Source organism: Podarcis muralis, chromosome 8 (genome assembly GCF_964188315.1).
Source record: "Podarcis muralis chromosome 8, rPodMur119.hap1.1, whole genome shotgun sequence".
In the NCBI taxonomy this organism is placed as follows: Eukaryota; Metazoa; Chordata; class Lepidosauria; order Squamata; family Lacertidae; genus Podarcis; species Podarcis muralis.
Genome location: NC_135662.1, coordinates 43,873,627 through 43,900,765, shown reverse-complemented (window position 1 = coordinate 43,900,765; position 27,139 = coordinate 43,873,627). Strand labels below are relative to the sequence as shown.

The 27,139-nt window shown below is 40.5% G+C and overlaps 1 protein-coding gene across 3 annotated transcripts in view; it reads right to left on the bottom strand.

The window, feature by feature from the left end:
- Positions 1 to 98: 98 nt before the first annotated feature.
- The window catches only part of CHST9 (carbohydrate sulfotransferase 9), a 54,952-nt gene continuing 27,911 nt past the window's right edge, over positions 99 to 27,139 (bottom strand). For all 3 annotated transcript variants that reach the window (XM_077933084.1, XM_028737109.2, XM_077933085.1), the window contains 2 exons: positions 7,457 to 7,494; positions 99 to 1,485 (listed from right to left, as the gene is read on the bottom strand). In XM_077933084.1, coding sequence (XP_077789210.1) covers positions 388 to 1,485; positions 7,457 to 7,494 — 1,136 coding nt within the window. In that variant the 3' untranslated portion in view covers positions 99 to 387. The remainder of the gene's footprint in view (positions 1,486 to 7,456; positions 7,495 to 27,139) is intronic.

Sequence of the window (27,139 nt, the reverse complement as noted above, 5' to 3'; positions counted from 1 at the left end):
AACAAAGTTCTATTCCAGCTGGACTTGCTTACTAGCAACCAATCCAACCCCAACAGTACATTTTGATGTTCTATGAATGCTGAGATACAACATACAAATTCGTTAAGAAAGCTAGTTTTTACTTAATATTTCCTTGGAAATACAAAAATACATTCATGAAACATGACTAGATACAATAATATTATGCAATTTCAGAGGTTTTGAATGCTTGGCTTATTCCCTTTAGATACATTGCTTTGAAGACTCTAAAACTTTCTTAATGTAAAAGTGTTTTTCTGTCCAGACATTTCAGTGCAATTAATTTTCTCCTCATAACTTGTTGCGTTTCTTCTGCTCCCAAACTAAATGGTAAAAATTGCTTACATACTAAACCAATCCAAGCCAGGGTTATACATATGGTACACTGTAGTTAAACATTAAATAATCCAGATAATAAAAGTTGTAAATCTGCTGTCTTTCTGTGTTGGAAATTTCTGCCAAGTATTGTCTGACAACTTCTAAATTTGTTCTTTTTTCACTGGAATGCCTGTCTTTGAAATTAGGAAAAGTCAGCCCCTCTGGTGCACCTATTAGTCTCAAAAAATAATTGGCATCATCTCCCAAAGTCTCAAATTTTCCAATGTAATCATAGTTGATAGCACAAGGATAACAGAGTTGGCTGATCTGTTCCCAGTGAGTGTCCATACCTACTGGCCGATGGGAATCTAACAAATACTGGATGAACTCTTTAAATTTCACTCCTGAGCCTGTTGCCAATGCCACTCTATCTGCATTAAGTCTGTATTTCTTAATAATTGCCTTCCCAAATACAGGGTGGTAGTAGCTGTTTGGATGTTCAAACTTATCTCTGAATGCAGACACTAATCTTTCCATGGGATCCCGTACAAATATAACTTTGGTGTACGTCTTTAAACGCTTGTGTATCCCTTTTAGATTGTAGCTGTCTAGTTTTCTGAGATGCTTTCCATAATGTGCAGCATCATGCGTAATGTTAGCAGCAGAATCAGCAACGCCACTGAGCACCATCAAAACCCGCTTCCAGTTGGAACAACCTGCCTTAGGCACCTCACAGTACAAGACTTTGTGCTTATCTTCCACATAGATTCTGGACACCATGCGCGTAAGGTGAGTCCGGGGTCTGCTTTTGCCAGTGTACCTTTTGCAGAAATCGTAAAGGAAAGATCTTCGTTTCTCTTGCATCCCATCTATGGTTTTCCAGTGATTGCTTTTGATTAAAGTTTTGTTTAAAGGGCGCAGAACTGGTGGTAAATTTACTTGCCTGAACTGTTTAAGAAGCGATTTAATCTTCTGCGACTCTTCAGATAATCCAGTGGTCAAGGAGCCTGCCATCCCTAGAATAGGGTCAGCATCTCCCTGAGAATGTCCAGTCTCAATAAGAGCTTTACGTGGCTTGTCAAGCTTTTCACCAGTGACCCAGTTTTTTGGTTTTCTTTCAGGTTCCTCTGAAGAATAGAATCTGAAGTTCTAAGAGAGGAAAAAAGAAACCAGAGAACTCTTAGAATGTTCCTCTATTGGGGCCTGCTAAAAATGTTGCTGCGTAGAGAGCTGCTTTTCGGGATTCCATCTGCCCCACTCCTTTCTCTCTCCCCTCCAATTTTCCATCCCCCCCCCCCACTGCCCCAACATTCACCCAGCATGTTGTAGCAATTAAGCATGCTTTTTGGGACTCTCACTCCCTTAGGGTTTTGGTTTCTTTAGAAAAAACCGCCAACTACTACTGCAGCCCTTGATGTTTCCAGTGTATGCTTGCACTTCCCTCTTGAGCATGGATGCTGTCTGCTTTGGCCACATCAGCCAAACAAATAGCACTTGCTTGCTGAAACAGATCTTATCTGCATTGCTCACCACCAGTCAACCTTCATTAACAAAGTAATGAAGTGATGGGTAATGAGTGAAATTTGCTGTAGGAAGGCACTCTGGAATCCTTGTTAGCAGATAAGGAAAATGGATTCTCAGTATATTTTTTATTGAACAAGTAGTTCTATGTTCTTTAAAGGGGAAAATGAATATTAAGAGATGAGACTTATCTTTTTACAGAAGTTGAGTAGCAAGGAGTCCTCTCATGCATGGTTCTCAGGGATTTGCTAGATTTATTTATTTATGAGCAGATTTATAACCCACATATTTCACAAATGCTTGCACAAGGATATGTGCAGTACTATAATATCAGGTTCTGTGGGACTTCTGCTTTATCTTGCACTAGAGAAACCACATCTTTGGATTCTGCTTAACTTTTCTGATTAAAAAAAGATCTAGGATGTGGCATAAACTATCCTTCCATGACTAGAAGACACCTTTCACGTGTGGAAGGGAAGGACACTTTTGGAATCTTCCAACTGATTTTACTGGTGGTTTTATTTGTTTTATTTTGTGTTGCAATTTAGTGGCTTTATATGGCGAACTGCCTACAGGGCTTAGCATGGGTTGAGGTGAAAGCTGAATAAACAAACAGACAAACGAACTGATTGAAATTGACTAGCGACCAGGAATCTATTTATAACTGTACTTTTCTGAATGTTGTGTAGATTGAATCCCAGGAATCCCTAAATGATACAAATGAACTTCTGCAGCTGAGGATATATACAGGAAATATGCAAATACAGATAACAACACTGATATCACAAACATCTGTAGATCTGAAATTTACCCTCAGTGTATTATGAGTGGAAAACCTTTGAACGATTTCAACAAGAGGGAATGAGATATAAAAAGCCAGGTGATGGCTATTATCCAAGAACTGATTTAAATAAACAAGTCAGCTGGGACCCCTGACCAAAGCTCAAAGTTATCCCTAAGGACATTGCAGAGAGGTAACAGTAAGTGACCAGAGGACTTCCAGTGCAGCTACCTGAGAAGGAGAGTACGCACTTGCAGCAGGAGATGCTGAACCACTATGACAGGAGTGACTTTTGTTGTTGTTGTTTTGTTTGCTAGAGCAGCTAAGCTTCTCAAAAGTGCCTCAGGTAGCTCTCCCCAGGTTCAACTGGCACACACACAGCAGGAGTGCCATGGAACTGCTCCCTGCTCAGCTCTGGGAGAAAAATTGTCAGTCAGGAAGAAGGCAGCACTAATCAGATGTGGGGTGGAAAGAGAAACAAAAATAAGGGGAAATGGATGTTGCAAGGTGAGGGTTACATTATGCAAAGCACCATTTTTGCTATTTTGTTTCATGGCCCCCATACTTAATCTTTCTGCAGTTCCAAAGTCATTAACAATGGTACCAAGTATTGACTAATGCAGTGTTTCCCAACCACTGTTGCCTGGTGTGCCGTGGGGAAAATTCGAAAGATTTTTTTTTTTTTGTAAAAGTCAAATTAGGTCCTAATCTATCCCTCGAGCGCCTCTTGTCCGTTATTGTGACGCATGAAGCATGTTCCCGCCCACTCCCCGCCCTCCCTTGCTTCTCTCTCTCTCTCTGTGGCGTTCTCCGCCGCTTCCTGCTGGGCATGCGCAGCTCGCCTCGCGCTTCCATTCCGGCCCCTCCTTCCCCCGACTACCCCGCCGCTCCGTTCCTTTCTCTTTCTCGTGTGTCAGAGAGCGGCGGCGCGAGCACGGCGGTTCCCTCAGGGCTGACGGAGGGCTCGAGGAGGAGGCAGGACATGGAGGCGGAGAAAGCGGCGGCGGCCACCCCCACCTCCGGCTCGAGGCCCGCGTAGAAAGCTGAGGGGGAGAGATAGATAGAGGTGGGCGGCGGCGGCGGCCACGACCAACCACCACAGTAGTGGTAGCGGTGGCGACGGCGAGCAGGGACTCCCGCTCTCTCTCCGTCGTGTCTCTCTCTCTCTCTCTCTCTCCCGGGCCCGTCCGTTGAGTCTCCCGCGCGCCTCGGCTACAAGATGAGCATCGAGATCCCGCCGGGTCTGACTGAGCTGCTGCAGGGCTACACGGTGGAGGTGCTGCGGCACCGGCCGCCGGACCTGCTGGCCTTCGCCGCCGAGTACTTCGCCAAGCCGCGCTCTCCTTCCTGCCTCGCTTTGCTGCCTCCCCCCCCCCCCCCCAAAGCTTGGAGGTTCCCCGGCGCCGACCCGCAGGTTTGACCCCCTTCTCACACCTGTTCGCGCTCCTTGCACGGAATGGGGCGGATGGGGAGGAACGGGGCTCGCCGCTGCCTCCGCTCGCCCTCCCCCCCTCTGCCGGCGGTCCCGCGATTCTTGGCTTTTTGGCGGTTGGCACAGAAGGAAGGCAAGGGGGAGGGGAAAAAATTGAATTTTACACTTTCGTGCGTCCCTCCCGGCGTGACGCTGCGCGCTGACGTCACGGGGCTGTAATGGTGGTGTGCCTCGAGATTTTTTTCATGAAACAAGTGTGCCTTTGCCCAAAAAAGGTTGGGAAACACTGGACTAATGGCTGGTGATTGTCAGGTACTCAGTAAGTGAGTGCAGAGTGAGGGAAGGACAATCCATGTCAGTCTGTGAGCCATCGGTTGCTGGTCCACGGTGACTCCACCACAGCCCAGCTTGGGTGGGATGCTTCAGGGACCAAATAGGGTACCAGTATCTGTGGGGAATGCTGATCCACCACATCAGATAGCGTGAGAAGCACCAAATATTTTGATGCAAGTAGCATGAATAGTCCCTGTATTATCCTGCTTTCTGTTGAAATTGCAATGGTATACTGGCTTGTCAATAAATAAATCATCACTACAGTCTCTCTTCCTTTTGTGAACCTGTGTGGTATAGTGGTTACAGTGTCAGACTATGACTTGGGAGACCAGGGTTCAACTCCTCACTCAAAACTTTGGGCCTAAACTACCTTGCAGGGTTGTTGTGTTTAAATGAGATGGGGGAGAACCCTGTATACCACCTTGAGCTCCTTGGAGAAAATAGTGGGATATAAACGCATTTAAATAAACAGATAGATAAAATAGGTTTATGTTAAACATAATGGATGGAATTCAATGTTGCACTAATTTGATCATTCTCTCAGTGTTTCCACATGTCAGAAAGAAGGTTCTCCACACACAGAAAAATACCTGGGCTGTTCTGGGAATTCTCCTGACCCCCTAGAGCTAATTTGGTGGGAGGGCACAGGGGAAGAGGGGAAAGAAGTCCCGTTGCACTAGCAGGATTTGTTGTTCTGGCTCCTGCTAGTGCATCTGCTCAGTTGAATCTGGCCCACTAACTGCTGCAATTAGTGAGTAAAAACAACTAACGTTTGAACAGAGGCAGCCTCCATAAGTGCTTTGTTTTATTGACTCTATTTAGGAAAAGGAGCAAAGAGAAAAATGTAAATCACAAAGTGCAGCTGGCCACCCACTCAAATGGATGCAAGTTAGATATCTTGGAACTTGTTTTCATGTTTTCTGTATAAATTAAAAACCTTGGAAGTAGTGATTTTGTGTCTCCCTGTATTAGCTAATCAGCTTTCAGTGCTCCTAAGCAAGAGTCCCACTTTCACCTTCCGAGCATTCCCTGCAGTGCATCAAATGTGACATTCCAGGAAGCAGAGTGTCTATGTGCATTTCTTCTTGCATTCCCTGTACTGCCGAGAAGCTCGGAAAGGTCACTTTACCCTCACAGCAATCTTGTGGAGATGGACAGGGCTTGTGAGACACACAAGAGGGGCCATGACGCCATCAATGGATGCTCCTGGTGCACCCACGCAACACTGGTTTACTGTGCATTATGTTACTCATGTTATGGCCACCTGCGTGGAGCAGCTCTCTGCCGAGGTCGTTTCATGTACTTTCTACATGAAATGTGTGACCTCAGTGAACGCATAAACCAGGTGACCTTTGAAGGATGGTCTTCCCCGTTCCATAAGGAATCACAGTGGTCATTAAATGTCTCAATAATGGTTAGCCTTGGGGTTGTGTCTAAGAATACCCAGGATTTCCTTGTCCAATGCAAGTGAGACAAGGGTCTCAGTTGACTTGATAAATCAACCACTGTGGTGTCCTCTGGATGCTCCTAGACTACAACTCCCATCATCCTTGACTATTGGCCAGATTGCCTGGGGTTGATGGAAGTTGTATTCAAACAACATTTGGAAGGCACACGTTGGCTAACCCTGCCGTGATACAGTAACTTCTGCATCTTGACTGCATAACCCAAGCAAGACAGAACAGTTCGGAAAAGCAGGGATTTCCATTAGGGAAGCTATTTAAAAGGCTATTTAAGTTGCAATGATGTTTTAAACCTTTTAAATTTAGCAATGTGGTTGTTTAAAATGTAAAAAAATATACAAAACGTGAAATAAAATATATTCTGTCTAGTCCAGGAAAGGCAACCAGAAAGAGAAAAAATGGGAGTAAGCTTTACTGTGTTTTAAATTTTATTCTCCATCCTCCTGTTTTTGTATTTGTGTTATGCCCTGAAATTGGATAAGATGAAAGTTGGCATTAAAATGTTTTAAGTAAATAAACTTGGGAATGCAGCAGCCAGTGCCCACTTATAGATGACAAAGGGTTAAAAACTACAGAAAGAAGCCACAAAAAGAGGATGAAATGGGGGTCAGTGGCACAGGGGGAAAGGTTTAACCCTTTAGTCCCATGGAGTGGGCTGTGGTGGGAGCTAGACTATCTTAAGTGGGGTGGGAGTGGCGGAGAGAAAGTATCAAGACATAATTCCTTGGCTAAGTCAAAACATACCACTTTCTTTTAGCTTCTGACTTGTTCATACAAGACTGTACAAAATCACATGCATTAATGAAATGAGACAGTTTGCACAATCTGGTTCAACAAACTGATTTGTGTAGGCAGTAACTTGGATAAACGGAATTAATCTCCAATTTTGTTTGCCAATTCTTGTTAAACTGCTAATTAATTTCCCCCTTGTCTTCCTCTTACAGTCAAAATATTATGTATTTTTTTTTCTTAATAAGCTGAAGTTCATGATGGCTGAGGAATTCTGAATCTTTGCCAGCCTAGTAGCATCTCCACATTAGGGCTACACTCTATGATCCTCTAAATGGAATTAACTGCTGGTAAATATTTATATGCATGCAGTTTTTGGCTCTAATCCAGAGAAAGTTAGTTGTGCTTAAGTTTTATTCAAATAAAGGAGATGAATTACTTGCAACTAAATTAAGCTCCAGTTAGATCTTCAGCAAAACCAACTTACTCTGGATAGGAACAACTGAGCTCTGTTAGATAATTTCCATGCACTCTGGCAGTTGTCACGGTGTCCCGTTGCACCAGAAGCAGTTTAGTCATGCTGGCCACATGACCCCGAAAGCTGTCGGTGGACAAACACCAGCTCCCTTGGCCTGAAAAGTGAGATGAGCACCACACCCCATAGTCACCTTTGACTGAACTTAACCATCCAGTCATTTACCTTTTACCATAGGGAGTGTAGTGTGGCAGAAACAACAAACATCTGCCTATAAATTATTGAATGGGTTTTAACCTATCTAATGCAAAATATCTAATACAAAGTACTGTATGTATATCTCATGAACTATGCAGTTAAAAGATGTATATACATTTTTAAAATACCTGATTAATTGCGTGCTGCTGTATTTTTTCTTCAGACACTGAAAGAAAAAATTAAAAATCAGTAAGTAGTAGTATATTACAATGAAGTGATCGTGTACATAACAAAACTAAGTTACGAGAGAAAAGTTATGAAACAAAGTGCAAAAGTATACAGAAATATTGAAACTAGCTACCTTTTTAATCAGTATTCTAGAATATGTGGAATGTTCACACATTAGGAAAAGCATATTGGCCTAGTTTGCATGTAACATTAAAACATGGTTTAAACAAACCTTAGTTAACAAATCATGGTGTAGTGTTACATGCAAACCCAGCCCAGCACCTTAACAATTAACTGTGTGCTGTTGCAACACAATGAAGCAACACCAGTAGTAGCATACCGGTGACACTGTGAAGCAACACAAGGAGTAGCACTGTGGCTGACCACTTCTTGTCCGATCGTTTGATCCTCATCTTATACCTACATCTTTAAAAACTCTTGCCTGGGAATTAAATTATATTTCCTTAATAAATCCAAAAGGACAAGGGGTTGAGCAGAAATATACTAAAAGACTGCCAACAGCATGGTACTTAACATTTTATAACATAAGGAGTTTTCACACACCAGTCACTGCATGCCATATATAGTTACATCTTAATAGTTTCATTCCCCTTCAGAAGAAGATGCTCCAAATACAAGAGAATTTTGCTTCTGCCTTTTGAAGACAGCAGGCATTAAACACAGGCTTCTTGGGCAGTTACCTCAGGCCATGCAAGCTCCAGGATGGATTCCTAGAATATTTCCTAAACCATAATACTGAGGAGCTGATGTACTAGAGGCTTGCCTAGGAAAGTTTTATTAGCGTATTCTATTACAACACAGCTTTATCTAGGGCTGCAATCCCCAAAAACAACTACATATGAAAAGATATGACAGAAAGAGATGGAGCTTGCACATGCAAAAGTGAACAGGGACTGCATACATAATATGGAATACTCATTCTACAGCAGAAAACGCCAGCACTTCAACTGAGGCAGGTAAGGTGGAAAAGTGGTTTGGCAGACTCAGGCATCTTGTTCTCTTATTAGAAGTGACTTGGGAAAGCCAGCAGGGCCATTTAGAAAAGGGAAGTGCAGGCAGAAATCCTCTTTTCCCCTCCCTACTTATGCAGCTTAAAAGAATATGTTGAAAATAAAGGCAACAAAGGTTGTTGTTATGTGTTTTTTTTAACTTTTCATGTGCACTAGGTTACCGTTATCACTGAAAGGCTTTCACCTTGTTTGTGGGAATTTCAGTTGAACTCCATCAATCACGGTTTTCTGGGCCAAGGATATGTGGATGGCACTCCTTTTACAGCTTGTCAGTGTCACAATTTGTGTAGCCAGAGGGATTGCTGTGGAGCCACATTAGGCAAACTATCAAACTGGCAGGTTTTAAGGCATTGACAAATGCGCTCACTTTTGTTCTTCTTCAAACACAGAAGGTTGAAGGTTTGCTTTCATGTTTACAAAATTGCATTTTTTTTCCTGCAGGACAACAAATGGATCAAACCTCTTTTTTTAAAAAAATAGTATTTTTCACCTGATTTACAAGTGCTGATCTTTCTACATGGCAGAACATCCAGTAATACCTTCGTGGTTACTTTTGTTATTGAGCATATTCAATCCAAATAATCTGGTGATTAGCATCTTTAAAACTGATAGGCTGAATTAAAAAGGTGGCAGATCTAAATTAAATGACCAAATGAGATAAGGCACACATTAACTAGAGATGTGAAATATACATATCTTCCTAAGAGATTCCCTTAATTTAACAGCATATATTATCATATCTATCCAGTAATGTATGCATGTCATAAGCTCCCCTGCAAACGAGATGGCTTATTCATTATGGTGGAGATCTGTGTGTGTACTCCTTTCTGCACATAGACCAACTGATAAGCACATGTACTTTATATGCAGATTGGAGCAAACCCCAAAATCTCCATGCTCAAGTTCTGCATGTGTTAGCAGGTGTCCCAGAGGTCTTCCAGTTGAATAGAAGAAGCATTTTGCATCAGTCTTGCAAATCAAGAAATTGCTTTTTGACTCATCTAGTACCATAGCTCAGTGGCAGAGCACTTGTTTTGCATGCAGAAGGTCTCAAGTTTAATTTTTGGACATCGCCTCTGCTTGAGAACCTGGGAGAGCCGTTGCCAATGAGGTAAATGGCATTGGGCTGGATAGATTAATAGCATGATTCAATAAACCAAGGATAGAGAACCTCTGGCTAACTAGATGTTACTAGACTCCAATTCCCATCAGACCCAACCAGCATGGGAAAGGTCAGGGATGATGGAAATTGTGATCCATGAACATCGGGAGGGCCAGAGGCTCCCTATTTCTGCAGCAAAGCAACATAATGTGGTTATTTCTTGAAATATGTGAGTTTCTTCTGAGAGCTGCTGGTGGTGAAGAATGTCAGACTGGAACTGGGTATACCCAGGCTCATTTCTCCACTCAGCCCTAGGTGACAATGAGCCAGGGACCATATTTCAACCTGTCCTACCTCACAGAGTTGTTGTGAAGGTAAAAGAGGGGCATGCATTCTGTATCAAGCTCCTTGGATGAAAGACAGGATAATAAATAATAAAGAATAATAAAGAGTGGCTGTTAGCTATGGAAGATAAATATCTGCAAGTGTAGATAATTCTGTGGGTGATAACAAGGAAACCCAAATGGACTCAATTATTGGTTTATGACCAATGGTGTCCTGAATTTCGGAGTGCTTGGAATTTGGATTCTAGGTCTCTACATCACTCAATTCCAAGTAAGGCATTTGTGAACACAGTCCTAGTATTTTCTTACTTTGAAAGGTAGGTTTTAAAGAAGTATCTTGTCTAATGATCTCTTAAAGTAACTATCTTCCTAAAGAGAGAGAGAGAGAGAGAGAGAGAGAGAGAGAGAGAGAGAGAGAGAAGGATCAAGATTACTTATTGCTTTAGGCTATGGCAGAGGATTGTCTCTTTATGGTAATTACTTCCTGCATAATGGTGTACTATTTTGTTTTGTAGATACAAGTGTTACTTTTTTGCTTCAAGAAGGAAAATTAAACATTATTTAGGCAGTCTTTCAGTAGGCACTGCTGTGTTCATTGAGAACATCATTGTGACAATTGAAATCACATCTTGAGGCTAATTTTTGTAACCAAATAAGGCTCTCTCTTTTTGGTAATAAAAGATTAAGGAGTATGTGTTTTAAACATCCTTTAATGATGTACAAGATGCTTGGAAAGACCAATGTTTGCAATCTCTGGTTGGATCAACTCTATTTTGCTGAAAGGTTTGTGGACTTTGAATACTGATGCTTTCCTGCTTCCCAGTACATTTGTTTTTAGGCTATTTTTATTTCACTTTAAAGGAATTTTAATAACTTTGTGTTGACAGCATAGACAGCTGGGGCTGAGAATTAAAGAAAAACTCACTTGCTGACTGAGGAAGGAAGTGACATCAATGAGCTTCTAAAGACAGCCCAGAGGGGAAACTGAATTTTGTGCATGTGGCCTGCCGTTTCACTGTATTTACAGGAATGCCTACAAATGCAAATGGGATCATTTATGGTATCTATCTCAAACATACCAAGAAATTGTAGAACTCTGGAAAGACTTCTCTGACAGTTTCATTTTGAAGGATTTGCAACAGGATCATTGGTCTAAGTCCTCATTACTAAGGGTAGTTTCCCCTAAGTATTTTGACTTGCACCATTATCTGAAACTATTATATTCTGGAAACTCAACCCATTTGTACCCATGTTCTTTTCCACCACAGTGGCAACATACAAAGTTTCGTGGTGTTGCAATAGTATAGAAAAAAACGATGCCAAATTCTTAACACACAATTTGCTGCCCTAGCATACAAGCCTTTATACATTTCTACACAATCAGACAAACATTATCACAATTCTGTTTATCCGCCTGCGTTACTACTCCTGCAAGCTCTGAGACAACAATAGCAGTTTCTTATCATATCCCAACGTTATTACCAGGGAGGCTAGTCCTGAATGTCTTACTTCCACATTTGCTACTTTGCAGCCATTAGTTCTAATAACAAGGACCTTCTTCAATCTGAATGGCTCATCTACTGTTATTGTATCTGTTGCATTTGCAACACTGCTTTCACATTGTCTCTCAGGCACTTTTGCCTTCTCTAAATGTAGCAAACTCTAAAAATATAGGCTTGTCAAATGAATCTTTTCTCCTTGCAATCATTCTAGTTACTGCTCTTTGCACTTGCTCTCGTTTGAAAGCACATGCATATAGCACAATATGGACTGACTAGCATTGAATAAATGATTTGCGTTGTAGGCTTGACTTATGCTGGAAGGTTGGACCACAGAAATGTTTAATACCTCAACAATGTAAAATTCGAGAATTGCTTCTTTGCTTAAGAAGCATGCAAACTAGTAGATTAAATACCCCCCCATGAACCTTTCCAATTTGACCAGATTTGAATATAGATATGTAAACAAAATTCAATAAAATATGGTAAAAGTATGCGTCCTCTCCCTATTTTTTAGAGTGCCTTATAGCTTCACCATATTTATTTTGTGCAAATTAAGCGACAGGGTATGATGAAAAGGTCCCACCATGAATTAATTGCCTTTTCCTTAGTATTGCATAATCGTAGCAAGCTGTCACGGCGCCAACTCACCAGTTACCCTGGCAGCGTTAAACATAAAAAGGAACTCCAAGTTGAAACTGATTGAACCAAATGAAGGAAAGCTGGCCATTTCAGAGCCTTTGAATTCTCACAGCATTCTACAGTCTTTCCCTGGCTAATTTTTGGTGATTACTTTTGATATGAAAACAGTTCTTTAATTGTCAGTCTCTAATAAGGATGCAGAGCTGTTCCTAGGCGGTTCAAAGGACCCTGGGAACATAAACATTTGCAAAAGTTAATGCAGCCAAATATCTTGTGCTGACCCACGTGTGCACATTCAGCTTCTGCCTAATGAAGTCATTACCAACAATGCCAACCAAACAAGATGTTCTCCTCAATTTGACAAAGGGACTCTCATGTGAAAAGAATTTGGGAGTACACATTCATTAATGTTTTTGTGAATAAAAAGGGGAAAGTGAAATTAGACTTCAATTCTGAGCCAAAATTTGCCTTAGCTCCTTTTCTAAGCACAGCAGTAGGTGTAAGAGGTATACATACAAGAGGTATGTATAAATAAAGAGCTGGCATGGTGTAATGAGGAAGAAACTGAACTATGAATCAGGAAGTCCCTGGTTTGAACTTTTGTCTCTGCCATGAACTCAATAGGAGACTTTAGATAAGCAACCACTTCTTAGCCTCAGTCTATGTTTGATGGTAGATAATAGCAGTGATTTACAGGGTTGTAAAGATTGCAACAAGAAAATCCATGTAAAATGTTTTAAAGCACTATACAAGTGTTAATGATTCTTATTCATTATTATTGCCACTATGCTTAAACATTTCATTATTTTAAATATCGGATTTTACTTTGCACTGGAAAGCTAAAACAGTAACCGCAAGTGTTCAGAAAACACAAGAAAACACAAGAACACTATACCTAATTTCCTAAATAAGAACCATATGGCTGGCACACTAAGTCAGCCTGATGGAATAATTTGATTGTTATCAGGAAGCAACAGCTCATGGATTTGGTCATGTTTGCAACATGGAGGTTATGAATGTAGTTGTTCATTTCTTGGGAGAGGTAAACCCCTAGTTTTGCCATACCAATTCACAAGAGCTGAAATCAGGCTTTATACTAATTTTAAAACATTTACTTGCTCTTTAACAGGCAGTAGAATGAAGTGTCAGGTCAATTCTTCTTCCTCTTTTTAAATATTGACTTCTTTGTAAAAGTTCCTGTGATGGGTGTGTCATGAAAATGGGTGGAATTATACCTGGCACGAAGTCATGTTATTTCCCCCCTGTAGTGGAACATTTTCTTCTTCTCCTTCCTTGCGCACACCAAAAATTTGTTCTAGGGTTTCCCCAACCTCTGCAGGAGATTTGGGGACAGTGTGCTTGTTTGTGTGAGTGTAAGCTCCATTGTGCAAGCGGAAGTCATTCTGCTCACACAATTATTTAGTTGAATATGGCCCAATGGTTTCATGTTGCCACACCTGTTTACAGTTTATATCATCAACATCATCATTGACTTTTATTGCACAGTAATTGTCTCCTGCTGCTTGGATGCCACCCCCCCCCCCCATTTTTAAACACAAAATAGCTCTACATAAGCTCATTCAGGGTCCATGTGGTGAACATGACCTCACAGTGCTTGGTAGCCAATCAAATATGAATATGCAATGATGCCACTGAGAGTGAATGAAGTTCTCCCACTCCTCTCATTCTGAAGGGTGGGGGCAACAGAAGTAAAAGCAAACATGGAAGTTTGCTGCCCAGGCAAATCAGATTGATAGCCCCATCTTGTCTTCCTGTGCTTGTGGTTTCATTACCTACCAACACTTTAAGGCAATACTTTTGCCCCAATCCAGCTTGTCTCCAGGTGTCTCTGCACCTACGAACAATTGACAAAGCACTCAGTTGTGTACAGGTACCAGGAAATAATTAAATATTTCAATTCAAACTCGGAAATGGCGGGAGAGAGCTGAAGAATCCTCATGGCTCATGAGGAGACCCTCCCCAGATCCTGAAGAGAACGTCAGTGAGGGCGGAGGAAGCCCTGAAGAGACCAGAGGTGCAGTGAGGTTTTGTTTATGCTGCTCTGCCTCCCTGCTTAGCAGCTGATGTGTGGAGTAGTGCAGTAGCAGCCCCTTTCCTGAATGTCCTCCAACCTCCTGCTGGCTCCAAAGCTTCAATTCTAGTTGTGGATATTTTTGGATACAGTATTTTTTGTATGGATGGAAGAGAGAGCGGCAGAGAGGGCATTTAAACACCCTTTAAATTGGTGCTCCCCACTTTATGCAATTTATGCGCATGGGGCCCATAACTTAACCTCAGTGTAAGTGGGGGGATGTCTGTACACTACATGTAGTACATTTGTTGGCAGCAGGGGAAAAAACAAAAACATGGATTCAAAGTGAAGCCTTAGTGGAATACTAATTCATTTCAAAAATAAAACCTGTCATGCTGCCAAGGTGGTTAAATGAGCAGCAGAATGGAAGAAAATTGCTCTTTCAGTTTACTAATGATGCTCAACTCTGGTTTATAGAAGCCTCCATAGCAGCAGCATCCTGCTCCCATGTGAACCTGTCCAGTGGTAGGCAAAGTGCCTCTTACTTTCAGAGATGAGAGGGATGCTGCGAGGGAGAGGACTTTCTATCTGTGCAATGCCCTCCTCAGGGCTATTTATCATGCACCTCTTTTCATCGCATTTAAGTGGCAGGTAAAGACTGCTCTCTTTGCCCAGGCATTTATTTGTGTTACGATCAATCTGACTTAGGCTTTTGCATTGTAATGTGGACAGTTTTATTTTAATCTGGCTTCTGCATTTGTCTTTGGTGCCTGGTGAACAATTTAGTTGCAATAAGGAATATCAATAAAAATAACAAATATCCATAGAGAAAAAACAAAGGTCCAACAGAGTGATAGATTTGGCTGCTCTGAAAGGTGTGATTCAACATAAATACTTTGCTTGAGCTATGTCCATGAAGATGGAAAGTGAAATGTTACAAAAAAGGGGGGCTCTCTAAAACAGAATGTAAAACACTTTCATCTTGTTTTATTATTAGAGTAAAATAAAGAAGCATACTCCAAATTATCTTATTTGTAGTGAAGCATGGCAGTAGCCAGAAAGTGGGAAGAAACCAGGCGAGGCCATCACCTTTAAATTCATTCCTAATGCATGAATTTAAATTATAATTATACTGATGTCACACAAAAACCTTCAAGTAATCAGCTGCTGCAGGGAGTTCATTTTACCTACATTTTCCATAGTTAGATTATGACCTTTCAAGGCTTCTACTTAGATCCAGCTGCATTTATTGGAAATAATTTGTTAAAGGTCATTCATGAATGGGAATACTGGTTTTATATATGCAAAAGATCAAGTTGGTACCGCTTTACACCCTAAAGTTCAAAAAGGAATATAGAGGAAGATCATTATCACATCAGATTTGTGAGTTGTTATTTAAAAAGTGGAGAGGGGTATTCTAAGGACACATTTATCTGCCCTAGCTGCAACAAAACATGTCTCTCCTATATCGGCCACATCAGGCACTGTAACTCTCCAATGGTTTGACATCACCTTAAAAGGCACACTCCTCCATTGTCACCCAAGACAGATGGATGCCAAAAACAAAGCTACAAGAATGAGGCAGTGGTGGAGAATCTGGGGTCCTTCACATTGTCGGACTCCCATCAGCCCTGGCAAGCACGGCCAACCATCGGAGCTGATGCCCAGTAACATCTGGGTGCAGGGGGACCACAGACACTTCAAGAGAATTGAAGATTTTGGAGATGCTCAACTCTTTCTTCTCAGCTGCCAGTTAACATCCCACCCTTGCATTCTCAGGTCTCAACCAGCTACTACTCCCTTTGTGGCTACCACTTCACTTTCGTTTGTTTTCCAACAGCTTATCAGTTAATGGAGTTCTCTTCTGATTGAACTAGTCCAATTCAGGTAAACTTCTTCCCAGTAAACTGGTTCCCGAACTTTATATCTTGATTCAGCTGCTGAAGGTTAAGCTGTAGAGCATGCACTTTGTGTGCAGGAAGTCCCAGGTTCCATTCCTAGCATCGTCATGAAAAGAGCAGCAGAGGAAGGAAATATTTCTTTTTTATGCCTTGAAGACCCACCACTAATAATAATAAATAATAGCCAATACCTAGTTCAATGAATACTTTGACTCACTATAAAGACTGCTTTATATGAACACCTTTTGGCTAAGAATTCGCCTTCCTTGCTGATGGGCTCTAGGACCAGAGATATTACAGCCAGTCTAAGCCAGAATCTGGGTTATTTGCAAATATTATCTAGGCTTTGGCCTGAACCCCCAGTCTCCAAGCTTTTTCAGTTGGAAATAGCAATCTCCTTGAAAGAAGTGGGCAGAAGTACTGTAGGTTGTGATCTACTAGTAGATCTCTGCATGATTTGACACAGATTTGCAAGGACTCCCAACTGTTTAACAATGTTTAACAATGGCAGCAACAAAATGACGGCCTCCTGCCAAATTATGTTGCTGAAATGAAGACATTTTGGGGTAAGGAGGAATGATTTTGTGTGGGGAAGTAGTGTGATTTCAATTCCTGTATTCAGAATTCTTTAATTCTGTGTGTAGTATTTTTTTTGAACTGGATTCTGGTTTGTAGATCTCAGTGTTCTAGAAAAAAAGTAGATTCCACAAAACTGATGTTTGCTTTGTATTATAAAATTCCACTGTATATTTTTTAATCAGCATTTGAAATATATAAATGGGAAATTATTCTCAGTTTAGCCCCAGCAACTGCTGAGATGTTCATTTGGCATGGTTAAGACACAATTAATTCTCCAGTATTGTTCTGAACTGAGAAATGTTGAAGACAATTTTCAGGCAGTTGGTTCCCTTTGCACCTTGTATTGAACACTTGCTTGAATGTCAATTTCTTTGGGCCCCCCTCCAGATGACCCATTTATGGAGCATTCATCATGATTTGCTTGTGCAAAGTGTACACAGAGGTTAGATTATATCTGGTGTTTCTTGAGTATTCATTCTGATTTGTTTTTGGTTCAATTACATGATTTGATTGCAGGCGATTTACATATCTTCCCATTAGCCATTTGTTCACCCTACACATTTCAATGCATTTCCCCCTCATTTTCAAATGGTAGAAAGTATGGGGTTTTGCTTTTTGAAGTGGATTTGCTGTGCTAGGGTGACAGAGAGCTTTAATCTACTTACAATGCACAACCCCAAGTTCTGGGGTGCACTTGAAGCCTCCCACAAAACACTGATAGACTGGAGATGCCCTATATATATCCCCACCTTTCATCCCAGGGCATCTCTATGTGGAGATAAATGCAGATTATTAGTATATTCCATATATGACTCTTATTGTTATGTGTGGAAGTTGTTAAAAATGTAGTATTGTAATTAGCCATCTGGCACATGATAACTTCAATTAGCCTGATGAACAGACTCCTTTTGGTTAATATATTGTGTCAATGGGATGTTTACAACTGCCGGTTTCAAGCATTTTCCCCCTTTGGATTTCAAAGATAACTAGCTCCCAAGACCACAGAAAGAAGACAAACATCTTCACTAATTGTGGCATGGTGCCATTATTGCATAATACAAGTAATATAATTGGGGGGTGGAGGAGCTGTACAAGCCTAAAGAGAGGCAAGACAGAGATGAATGTCAACACAAAAGTAAGCATATATATATGACTGCATATGTCCTTGATATTGCACATTCTTGATGATTTGTGCTCATGATGCTATCAGGGCAAGTCATACATGACCCCACTTTCAATCCTGTTTTTGCTTGCTAAAGCTTTGTGGTGGTCACATTGCTTTCCAATCAGTTCATATCTAATAACTTCCTGCTGAAATCCTGTAACTTTTTATAACACAAATATTCTGATTTATTTCTATACCGCTTTTGTTGCGCTATAGCCTTTCCAGACAGCAATAATGTGGTAGCATTTTGGAAGCATCACTAATCAATCACTAATGCACTATTATTGTGGCATAAACATGTAGCAGAATATACCCAGAATAAAACTTCATTCCTAAAAGGCCATTAGGAATGCTTCTGAGTCATCCCTCTTCAAATTTCCCCTAGAATTAATGGTTCTGGTTTCTCTTGCATTGGCCAAAAAATGGCACAGACATTTTCTTGTTTGGCTTTCGAGGATTTTATAAGTATGTGTTTTTAATAATCAATATTCTGCTTTTCTTCTCTATGAAAGTTAGAAGGACATAAATCTATAAACAGCAAAACAATACTGTATGATGAATCAGAACAACAGAACAGCAATTCAAATATCTAGAAGGGCTCAATAGCTTGATTTTAAGAAGAAAAGTTTTAATTGCCTTCTAAACACTGTCATTGAAGGAAACATTATTAGTCATTTGGGAGAGAGGGAGGTCTAGGGGAGGGAAGACATCACAGAAAAGGCCCTATCATGCACTGTCACCTTAAAAAAGGTAAAGGGACCCCTGACCATTAGGTCCAATCGTGACCGACTCTGGGGTTGCGGCACTCATCTCGCTTTACTGGCCGAGGGAGCCGGCGTACAGCTTCCGGGTCATGTGGCCAGGATGACTAAGCCACTTCTGGCGAACCAGAGCAGCGCATGGAAACGGCGTTTACCTTCCCACCGGAGCAGTACCTATTTATCTACTTGCACTTTGACTTGCTTTCAAACTGCTAGGTTGGCAGGAGCAGGGACCGAGCAACGGGAGCTCACCCCGTCGCAGGGATTCGAACCGCCGACCTTCTGATCAGCAAGTCCTAGGCTCTGTGGTTTAACCCACAGCGCCACCCGCATTACCACTGTCACCTTACCCTGCAACTTTAAACAACCACTCAGCATGCAAATATCAACCTAGCTAACTGCAGCAACATTGGAACCAAAATGAATCCCCTACTAATTTCACCCAATAAACTGTTTGTTATATGAAGAAAAACAGTCACAGCCTATAAAAGTACTCATCTCCATTAAAGACATAGCAACCTGTTCAGGCAAAAAGTTGACAACCTTTCTTTCCCAAAACAATCAAATAAACAAATAAATAATACAGCATGTTAAAATGACAGGTTACTAAGGGCTTTCCATATTCACTCAAGCTTTAAAATGAATGGCAATCTTAATTGAATTGACTGCTGTAACTTTTACTTCAACAATGCCTAGATAAACACAGAATTTGAAACACCCAGTTTGAAAATAGTTCCAAGGGTGAAGAAATCTAATCAATGAGAAAATGTACTGTATCATTATTATTTTTTTTGGCTGAAGCACAAAATAATAATACTTGGTGCATATAGTTTTGACTATCCAAGCAATTCACATACATTTTCAATGTAATCCTTACAAGAATGTGTATTTGTATTACAAGCAAGTCCATTTTCAGCCAAAGCAGCAGGTATTTGAGAAAAGGAAAGAACTATCAAGACAAGCATTGTTAAGTTTCCAGAAGAAAAGCCTTTTTCATCTTTTGGAGCAAAAACACTCTTGTGGCACCCAAAAAACAACAACATACAGTATTAACTGTAAAGGGAGACTGCAACATGAAACTGTTGAATTGCAGTACTCAGTGCTATCATGTGCAGATTTTTTGCATGGAATAGGTGTTAATTGGCTGACCAACACCAGAATGTCTGTGTCATCAAGAGTTCTCTCTGTGTGTGAATTGCTGCTATTAAGCACCTAATTAACACAGTACATTTATACATTTCATTTTCACTTGACCTCACTTTCTATCATCTGTCTCTTCCTCCACCTAGTCGTGTGTGTGTGTGTGTGTGTGTGTGTGTGTGTGTGTGTGCGCGCCCCCACAACTCAGAATAACACTCCATGCATCTGATGAAATGGACTATAGTCCACAAAGCTTATGCCATAATAAATCCGTTAGGCCTTAAGGTGCTACAAAACTCTTTATTGTTACAGTTGTGTCACCGCACAGATCAGGAGTGAAGTCTTTATAAATTAACACTTGTGTCTATTGCATAATTCAACATCCAAGTAGAGAGCATTAGAATCCCAACATGCCTTCCTTGCCCATGGTGACTGGCGGCAGCGGCAGCAGCAGCAGATCAGCAAAGTACAGCAAGCCACCCAGGGGTCTCTCAACTTACCCTTCTCCCCATAGTTTGAATAGCTTGGCTACAGGACAGAGTAGGAGCGGGCGGGGGAAGAAATAATTTGGCAAGCTGGCCCTCTGCGTGCCCATGCTAGGTAATGCAAACTAGTAGACACAAAAATAGCTCTCCACTGATGCCAGAAAAGATCCATATAAATTGTGAAATTTCATCGAAATCATACTGATCTCATAGTGAGGGAAATAAATTAAAAAATTAAAAAATTGTGCAGTAGCACCTTAGAGACCAACTAAGTTAGTTCTGGGTATAAGCTTTCATTGCATGCACACAAAAGCTTATACCCAGAACTAACTTAGTTGGTCTCTAAGGTGCTACTGGACAATTTTTTTTTCATTTTTTTTTTCATCTGCGTCTGACCAACACGGCTACCTTCCCGAATCTAGAATCATAGTGAGGGGCAACTCTTGAAGAATAAAGAGAAACAACACATTGTTTTGCAGCAAGTCCAATTTTGCTTCTAGTTTTAGATAACTGCTCATAATTCTGTCAGCCGTCAAAAATATCTATGCACCTGTGCAAAACAGAACAGTGTAGCACAGCTTGCACCCCTGTGCTGCATTCTCAGGCACACTCCAAAATACCTTCCTGCATCAGAACCAGAAACAGTGACCTATGTTATAGTTAAAGAAGTCTGGTTATGAACCAAGCATTAGCATGCAACTAGTGTACGCACTACTGCCCTCTATGTTTCTGATGCAAATATTGAACAACAGTTTTTAACTAGTTCTTCTCTCCCAAAGGGACTTCTGGAACAGTGTTCTTTTCTTGGAAGTCTTCTCTGATTCTTTTCACTCAAGCTACTACATGAAACTTGTAGTTTTAGACTTTTCAGCTTTGCTAAAATGCATTCTTTATTGACTCCCTCTACTCTATAGTCATTACAGTTTCTTTTTTATTCATTTCTCAGCTTAATTATGATAACTTTCTGCCCTTTGCTTTGACTCTTTTCAAATGCTAAGCTAGATATGTTGCAAAACCTCCAATCTGATTTCCAACTTTTTTTTTTTATGGTTCAAAACAACTATTGTGGACCAGATAAGAGCCATGACACCACTTCCCTAATTTATTCACCCGTTGCATAGATTGACATAGTACAAAAAAGGTTAATCCTCCTCTTCCCAAACACCATGGCCACAATTCAATTTGATATCCTCCATTTTTGGCTTGTTCTGTATCTGCAATTTGCCTCCATTCTCCTTGGTTATGTTTCACTTCACAGGCCCCCACCTCCTTATCAGATGATTCAGATTCAGTTTTAAAAACAATAGAGTGACTTGGGCTGCAACAGAATGGTTCAGGCTGTGTTCCATGACCAATGGACTGCCTGTTGGTCACAATGTGGCAGCAGGCCTTCTCGGTGATAGCATCACCGTCTGAAATGTCCTTCCTCAGGTGATTTGTTAAGTGGAAACAGTAAGTTTTCTTGGGCTCTGACTTTTAATGTTTTAATTTCTTACACTGCTCAGTTTTAGTTCTGATATCCAGTTGTGTTTGTGTTTCCCTTAAATCATTTTTATCTAGTTTTAAAGGAAAGTTTTACTGAATGTTGCTGCATTTTTATTGCTTTTATGGAAACTGCTTCGATATTTTTCTTATATGAAGTGGCACAATTAAAAAAAATTAAATCTTTCCCGCAAGAAAGCCCACTTGAGCACAATGGGACTTCTGGAAGCATACACACAGGGTTGCACTGTCTCTCTGTCTCCTTTTTAGATATTCTCCTTTCTCACTTGGCCTTCTTAATTTCTCTGCTCTTGATACTTTCCCTTGTCTAAACCTTCTATTCCACTCCTCCATCCTTTTCAGCCCTGCTTCCATTTCTCTGCAACTTGATGCCCCCCTCAATCTCTCTCTCTATGAAATCATTTAAATGTATTTATTCCCCTAAGCCTATAACACCTGCCTCTTCTCTTCTTTCCCCTTCCTTTTTAGATTGCAACCCTGTGGGCAGGGGTTGTTCTTATTAACCTAATTGTGTACAGTGCCTAGTATCAGAGAGACACTTTTATACATAATAAATATTTTTCTTAAATAGAGCACTATCCTTTCAAGTCAGCATTCTCAACCCCCCCCCCAAAAACATAAAAACTAACACCCATCACTAAACAAGTGATGATGTGAATTGTGTTTTCTCAACACAGTATATCTGTGTAAGAGCGATGTCTGAATCACCCTTAATAACAGCACAACACCTTTGGTGATAGTCAAATAAGTTTTACTCAGAGTAGACCTACTGAAATTCATGGACACTACTAAGTCAGCTCCATTAATTTCAGTGGGTTTACTCTGAGTAAATTTTATTGAATACTACCCTGTGTATGGACACAAATGCCAACATATCAACTTCAAAACTCCTGGAGGTTAGTAGTTTTCATTTTAAAGTACCTCAACTGCTGAAATTAGATGCCAGGTCCACAGCCTGCACATTGACAATATACAGGTAACTCTCCAGCGCTAATCTTGCAGAAAATCAACTGTACAGTGGTACCTTGGGTTAAGAAGTTAATTCATTCTGGAGGTCTGTTCTTAACCTGAAACTGTTCTTAACCTGAAGCACCACTTTAGCTAATGGGGCCCCCTGCTGCCGCCGCGCCACTGGAGCACGATTTCTGTTCTCATCCTGAAGCAAATTTCTTAACCTGAGGTACTATTTCTGGGTTAGCGGACTCTGTAACCTGAAGCGTCTGTAACCTGAAGCATCTGTAACCCGAGGTACCACTGTACTGTATAGGGGTTGAACAAGATCACCCAGTTTCACTTTCCTTTTTCTGTATGATGCTGCTTACATCTGAAGTTTAAAAGTACACATGAAACACATTTCTCTCTCTAAGTTAAGCTCAGTATTAACACATGAAATTTTCAAATTTTTTCAGATGTAGAATTAAGCTCCCTACAGTGCTCCCCCCCCCCTTTTACACATAACAATAAAAAGGGTTTCCTGATTTTTATCATGTTGGACATCTAACAGAGCATGCTCTCAACAGAAGTAAGCTGAATTTACCATATGTGCATCTCAAATGAAGTTACCTTAGTTTAAATTTAACAGACTATGTTGATGGACACTGTTAACCAGTTTTTCAATGGGTCCAGGAAGAAAGCAGCTCTTGCAAGCATCACTTCCTTTTTAGTTGTACCAGGAATCATTTCAAAATGCAGTGAACGGAGTTTTCATACAGGGGAACCTTATATTGAAATAAGTGCTGCATTTCCAAGGAACAAGTTAACAAAGATGATTCTGTGTGGTGAAGTGCCCTCTAGTGACAAAATGAAAATCAGGAAAATAAGTTTTGCAAGAAATAACCTCCTATTGATTTTCTGTTTTTAAAAAATCAGTCTGAAAGTTTTCACCCTTACCCATCATATTAATAAATTTAATGTCATGTTTTATTGTATTTTATTACATTGTGGATTTTAAATAGTTGTAAGCTACCCTGAGTAATGCCTAGGGACTAGAAAGGCAGGATAGAAATATCTCTATAAAGAAAACAAAATAGTTAATAAAAATAAGAATTTCAGTTATAATATTTTGTAGTTGCTAGAACTTAAAATAATAAAGCAATGGTGTCAAATCAGTGGCAGTAATGGCTTACCTTTACAATCAAGAACTGGATGTTGTCACTCAAGCCCCTTTCCCCAAGTCCTCTGGCATGTGCATGGGTCTTGGGAGAAGGATTCATTTTATGCTGGGGTAGAAATATGTTGAAGCTGTGAGGATTCCCCATCACTGCTTGTTTCTCCCAGGCTAGCTTGAAGTGAAAATCTAGTGCCTGCCCAAGGCTTTCTGCAAGTGCCACGGAGGTCTGTAAGGAGTGGGAAATGTCTCTGCTTCTGTCATTCATTGAGAAACCCAGCCCCTTCCAAGTCATGTGTGGAAGGAAGCTCATCCACTAACACAGTCACCAGGAAGGGATTCCTGGCTGGGTTGGTGACCAAATGGCTGCATTTTGTGGAACATTGATAAGCAGCGCCTTTAGAAAGGGGCACAAAGCACCCAGAAACTCCAAGCAGTATGCCTAACGCAAGTAGTCATACATTGGCAGGGTTGTCTTTATGAAAATTATGAAGCTCTTTTTGATGGGAAGAGAGGAAGAGACAACATCAGTGGGGAACTGTGGCAAGTGGAATAGCACAAGGAGATCATAGATGAAGGAACTGATTCTTACACACCCATTCACAGAAAGTGCCTGGTAGCAGAGTCACATTCATCTTCTCTCTCCCATACGCACACTTTCTACCAGCAGCAATTAAAAAATCACAACTGAGAAGAAAATGTAACAAGATGGGGGCTTGGAGGGGGAGGGAAAAAAACCAAACCAAGCAATGCAAGTTTCCAGATGGGCTAATGGGTATTTAAATTACAGTGCACAGGCCTATGACACAAGTTTGCACATGCCAGCTGATATACACAGAGGCCTCTAATCAAATAAAGGTGATGGGTGCCTAAGAGTGTTTCACCAGCATTTGACTTTGCAGTGCACCAAACCATTCCATAAGCATAGTTTAAAAACTTTTTGAAAAGGAGAGGCAAAAGGGAAAAGGATCTGGGACCCATCACAAAAGATTCAGGGCTTGGGTTCCCTGGGCCTGGACTAATTGGATGCAGGAGAATGGTGGGAGGTACCAGCTGGGGTACCCCCAAGGAAAGAAATCTCAGAGCCAGGGGATTGGTGGTGGGATCACAATGAGTGATCAGTGCTTCAGTGCTTGCAACTGCCTCATTGGGGCAAGACTTGCTGGGAAGAGTTGCTCTGTCCAGTAGGCCTGAGCGATTTCATTTCTTTGAATAAAGAGTTAACTTCACTGACACCTTGTGAGTTCTTCCTGACCTGCTCCGAACTCCTACCTTGACAGACAACAGCTAACAATGCATCCAAATGTTATTCAGCTTAGGGTGTTTAAGATATCTTAGTCTATTACTAGGAACAGAACAACTATAGGCAAGAGCAAATTCTGTCTTGAGGTCCCCATAGGAGCAAATGTCTCCTTAATATATGTAAGGCCCAAGTACTTTTATGGCTTTCAACCTTATGTAAACATTCAGAAAAGAAGGTAAAGATCTATGATGGTAAAGGGATGGGCATCTTAAGTTGCAGCTATGGAGTAATATTCCCTCAAGATGCCTGCTCTGAGTTTTCATTTTCTTTTGAATTTTAGAAAACCGACAAATTACTTTATTTATTCTCAAGAACATCCTGCCTATGTCTTAAGAACTTCAGCTGAGGGTCTTCTTTATGTACCTTCACTAGGGCTGCTATATGGCAAGAACAGAAGAGAGCATTCTCTGACATGGCAGCTCAATTGTAGATTACCCTCCATGTAGAGGCTGGTGCTGACTTTACAATCCCTTTGGTGCCAGTTCAAAAATTTTAATCATTTTATGTTGTTTGTGTTGATTAGTCTCTTCTATTATTTTAGTTACCTATACATTGTTTATATGAAAGTTTTTTGTTCTACTGTATTATTATGTTTTAGTGTGATTAATTTTAATCATGTTGATTGTATACTGCAACAATAAAGGGCAGTCTAAAAGTTTGATTAATGAACAAAATAAATAACCTGCCTTTCAGGACATACTGCCCTCATAAGGTGGTTTACTAATACATACTAAACCATAGTTTGCCGGTAGATGTCAGCCAGGCAAATTATGGTCTGAGAAACAATATAGCTTGTTTCCAAATCATTTAAGAATGTATAACTGTAAGAAATCTGAGTTTTTATTTGCTTATGCACAGGTATCTTTTTCATCCTACTGCTACTTGTTTCTGCTCTATGAATATTTTTATATAACAAAAATAGCTATCAAAAATTTCCATACTTCAGAAGTCAACTTTTGCTCTGAAACTGAATAAAATATTATCATTATCAGCAGATGACTATTCTGATGCTTTTTATTACAAAATTTATTTTGTCCACATTTCCTATTTTGATGCAGCTCAATCTTTTTATGCATTATAGCCAACATTGTCATGACTTATAAATACCAGCAAGGGGAGTAGTTACACTTTAGGAAGCTCTCTCTATGTTTAGCTGAGGAAAATAATGGGGAAATAATAAATACATTGGTGTTGGGATTTATAAACAATGGAAAGGACAGAATTTTTATGTCCCACCCCAACACAAAACCTGATCCTTTAATGATTATACCTGAACAAGAAGAAAAAAACACAAAGGAAGCAGACATGCATCATTACAGAAACACATTAAAAATAACACAGCATGTTAAAAGGAAGGAAACGGGGGGTGGAGGGATGGGACATCATGTCATTCCAACATCCGCCCCCCCCCCCATGCTCAAATAGCTATGGGCATAAACTCAGAAGACACACTTTCTAGTTTCCTAAATGAATAACTCTGTAGCTGAGGTGCTATAATCTCCCATTCCTTTTGGGGGAAAAACTATGGCTGTTTATTCATATATATATATATACATGTTCCCTAGTTTTTCTTCTTAATCATGTATATATTGTCTTGAATTGCTTAATTTTATTAAATTCACATAGCAATCCTTCTGAAATCGGAATGACTATTACTACTCCATTGTCTAGAAGGATATTTAAGGCTTACTGAAAAACTTGACTTTTCCAAGGGCACCTATAACAAAGCTTGGGACTTTCAACATCAGCCCCATTGCAACAGCATGGCCATCACCTTTTTACCACCTAGATGAAGTTAGCCACCACTTTTATAGAACTTCTTCAAAGAGTTCTTCTTCTTCAAAACAAGTAGACTGTCCCTTTGAAATCTCAGATAACTTCTTCAACTGGAAGAAGCAGAAGTTGAATGGACCTCCACAGCATTGATGTTTTCTCTAATTCTCTTTCACAAGAAGGATTTGACCAGAGACTATGTGATCGTTCATGCTGCCTTATCCCACTTCAATTATAGTTGAGAAATACTGTGAGAAAGACTGTGTCTTTCAGAGG